General features: G+C 57.5%; 1 protein-coding gene and 1 non-coding gene across 2 annotated transcripts; both read left to right on the top strand.

Moving 5' to 3' along the window:
- Nucleotides 1-255: 255 nt before the first annotated feature.
- Nucleotides 256-1585, top strand: LOC119325529 (protein PHOSPHATE-INDUCED 1 homolog). The gene has a single exon (XM_037599262.1). The coding sequence runs from the start codon at nt 446-448 to the stop codon at nt 1373-1375; it is 930 nt and encodes a 309-aa protein (XP_037455159.1). The 5' UTR covers nt 256-445; the 3' UTR covers nt 1376-1585.
- Nucleotides 1586-2153: 568 nt separating this feature from the next.
- On the top strand, nt 2154-2239 carry TRNAY-GUA. Its single transcript is given in 2 exon segments — nt 2154-2190; nt 2204-2239. It is a non-coding gene; the product is annotated as a tRNA-Tyr (tRNA).
- Nucleotides 2240-2485: the final 246 nt, after the last annotated feature.

Below are 2485 nucleotides of genomic sequence, written 5' to 3'. Positions count from 1 at the left end.
CGCAGCCCCCACTTTACCCCATCCGGCCGCGATCACGAAACTGCCCCCGCGGCGTCGCGCGCAGGCACGCTCACGCAACGGTCCCCGAGGGACAAAGCGACGGGGCATAAGGGTAATTCGGCCTCGCTGCTACAGCTGGGCGCGAGCAGGAGCACGCAAGAAGCCAGCTGTCAGTGACCGTTCGGGCAGGCAGCGGCGCGCGGCCAAGGACGCCCCCTCTTTACTTTGGCCGCAGAAAGAAAAGAAAGCAGCGGCACCCCTCATTCATACGTCACGCGGTGGATGTCCCTCGGTACCATGGCCACCACCTTTGCGGTGCTCCACTGTCTCTCGCTCCCTCTATAAAACCCCGGCCCGATCCCCTCCAGTCCATCACCGGTTCACGAGCTGAAACAGAGCATCCTAGGCAAGAAGAGAAGCGACCCACCACCTGAGAGCAGCGGCAATGGCGTCCTTCGGTTCCATGGCGGTGGCGCTCGTGGTGTGCGCAATGCTGCTGCAGACCTGCGCCGCCACGAGGAGGCTCCAGGCGCTGGTGCAGGAGCAGCCCATCACCATGAAGTACCACAAGGGCGCGCTCCTCTCCGGCCGCATCGCCGTCAACCTCGTCTGGTACGGCAACTTCTCCGCGCCGCAGCGCGCCATCGTCACCGACTTCGTCTCGTCGCTGGCCTCCGCATCCCCGGCGCCGCAGCCGGAGCCGTCCGTGGCCACGTGGTTCAAGACGGCGCAGAAGTACTACGCCAGCTCCAAGGCCCGCTTCCCGGCCCTGGCCCTCGGCTCCCACGTCTTCGACCAGTCCTACTCCCTCGGCCGGCGGCTCCGGGAGCGGGACCTCGTTAGGCTCGCCGCGCGCGGCGGGCCAAGCCGCGCCATCAACGTGGTGCTCACGGCCGACGACGTGGCCGTCGACGGGTTCTGCATGAGCCGCTGCGGCTCGCACGGCGCCTCCCCGCGGTCCCGCGCCGGGCGGTTCGCGTACGTGTGGGTGGGCAACCCGGCGACGCAGTGCGCCGGGCAGTGCGCGTGGCCGTTCCACCAGCCGCAGTACGGCCCGCAGACGGCGCCCCTCGCGCCGCCCAACGGCGACGTCGGCGTCGACGGCATGGTGGTGTCCCTCGCGTCCATGATCGTCGGCACCGTCACCAACCCCTTCGGCAACGGCTTCTTCCAGGGCCCGGCCGAGGCGCCGCTGGAGGCCGCCACGGCGTGCGCCGGGGTGTACGGCAAGGGGGCGTACCCCGGCTACGCGGGCTCGCTGCTCGTGGACCCGGCCACCGGCGCGAGCTTCAACGCGAATGGAGCCCACGGCCGGAAGTACCTGGTCCCGGCGCTCGTGGACCCCGACACGTCCACCTGCTCCACCTTGGGGTAGGCTCTACGTAGGACCATGATGGTGTGTAGTTATAGTTGCGGTGGCGTTTGTTGCTGTGTGGAGAGTGTTCCACCTTCCACGCGCGTGCTAATGTTAATCTGTGTGCCTGTAGAGGCGTTGAGATGAGATTCTTTCATTTGTTGAATGAAGAAAAGTTTACTATTAATGTAAGAGAACATCGTTCGGAAACTAACATTGTTACTGGTATCATTTTGGTGCTCATGGTGGGGGTTAGGATTTTAAAGCAGAAACTCGAGCATACATCAAAATGGCATGCATAGTAGTACTCCATTAAAATACTGAGTGAAGGGATATATGTCTGTTCACTCACAGTCACAGGTCACGTGTGCAAAGCCCTGGTTCGCAGTTGATAACATACAGATGACCTCCGGCTAACATTAATAAATAATTATATAGTTGTCAGCTCAATAAAGTAAAAGAGATGGCTCCGGGGACTGTGAAATGCGCGAGTATGTCCCCTGTGTCGTGTGCGAGCAGAAACCCTTCTGCTTTACTCTGGAAAACATAGGGCTGGCAAGGTCAAAAACATGACACCAAAATGCAGAGATTCAGAACTAAGACAAGAGGAACAGACTGCATCATCACCATGGAACTAGGTGGTGCATGGTTAGCGTTGAAATAAACTACTTAGTTTCGCGTGCAGGAAGCCGGGCGATGAGAAAAGTCTGTGGTGTCACAGTGAAATGCATGGAACGCTGATGTGAAATTGAGGCGATTTCAAAGTTAATTAATGATTTACAGATGATTGAAACACAAACCGACCTTAGCTCAGTTGGTAGAGCGGAGGACTGTAGTCGTTGCAGATGAATCCTTAGGTCGCTGGTTCGAATCCGGCAGGTCGGATTTTTTCATGCTTTTTCTTCTGTCTTATATTATTTTTTAGGATTTTTTTGAAACGGAGGTAAAAGATTTGCCTCATCCATTAAATAAGAGAAGAATAGAATTTGGAGTTTTACATACAAAACGGCATGGTAATACTCTCGTACAATAATACGCCCTAGTTTCTTAGCACCTGCCGTATCCCATAGTTTTGCCTCGAGCACGATATTTTGGAGCAGGATGGTGGCGGCGCACTCTTCTTGCGAAACA

The sequence above is a fragment of the Triticum dicoccoides genome, chromosome 6B, assembly GCF_002162155.2.
Source record: "Triticum dicoccoides isolate Atlit2015 ecotype Zavitan chromosome 6B, WEW_v2.0, whole genome shotgun sequence".
Lineage (NCBI taxonomy): Eukaryota > Viridiplantae > Streptophyta > Magnoliopsida > Poales > Poaceae > Triticum > Triticum dicoccoides.
Note: the sequence above shows the minus strand (reverse complement) of the source record. Positions and strands in the feature narration are given on the sequence as shown.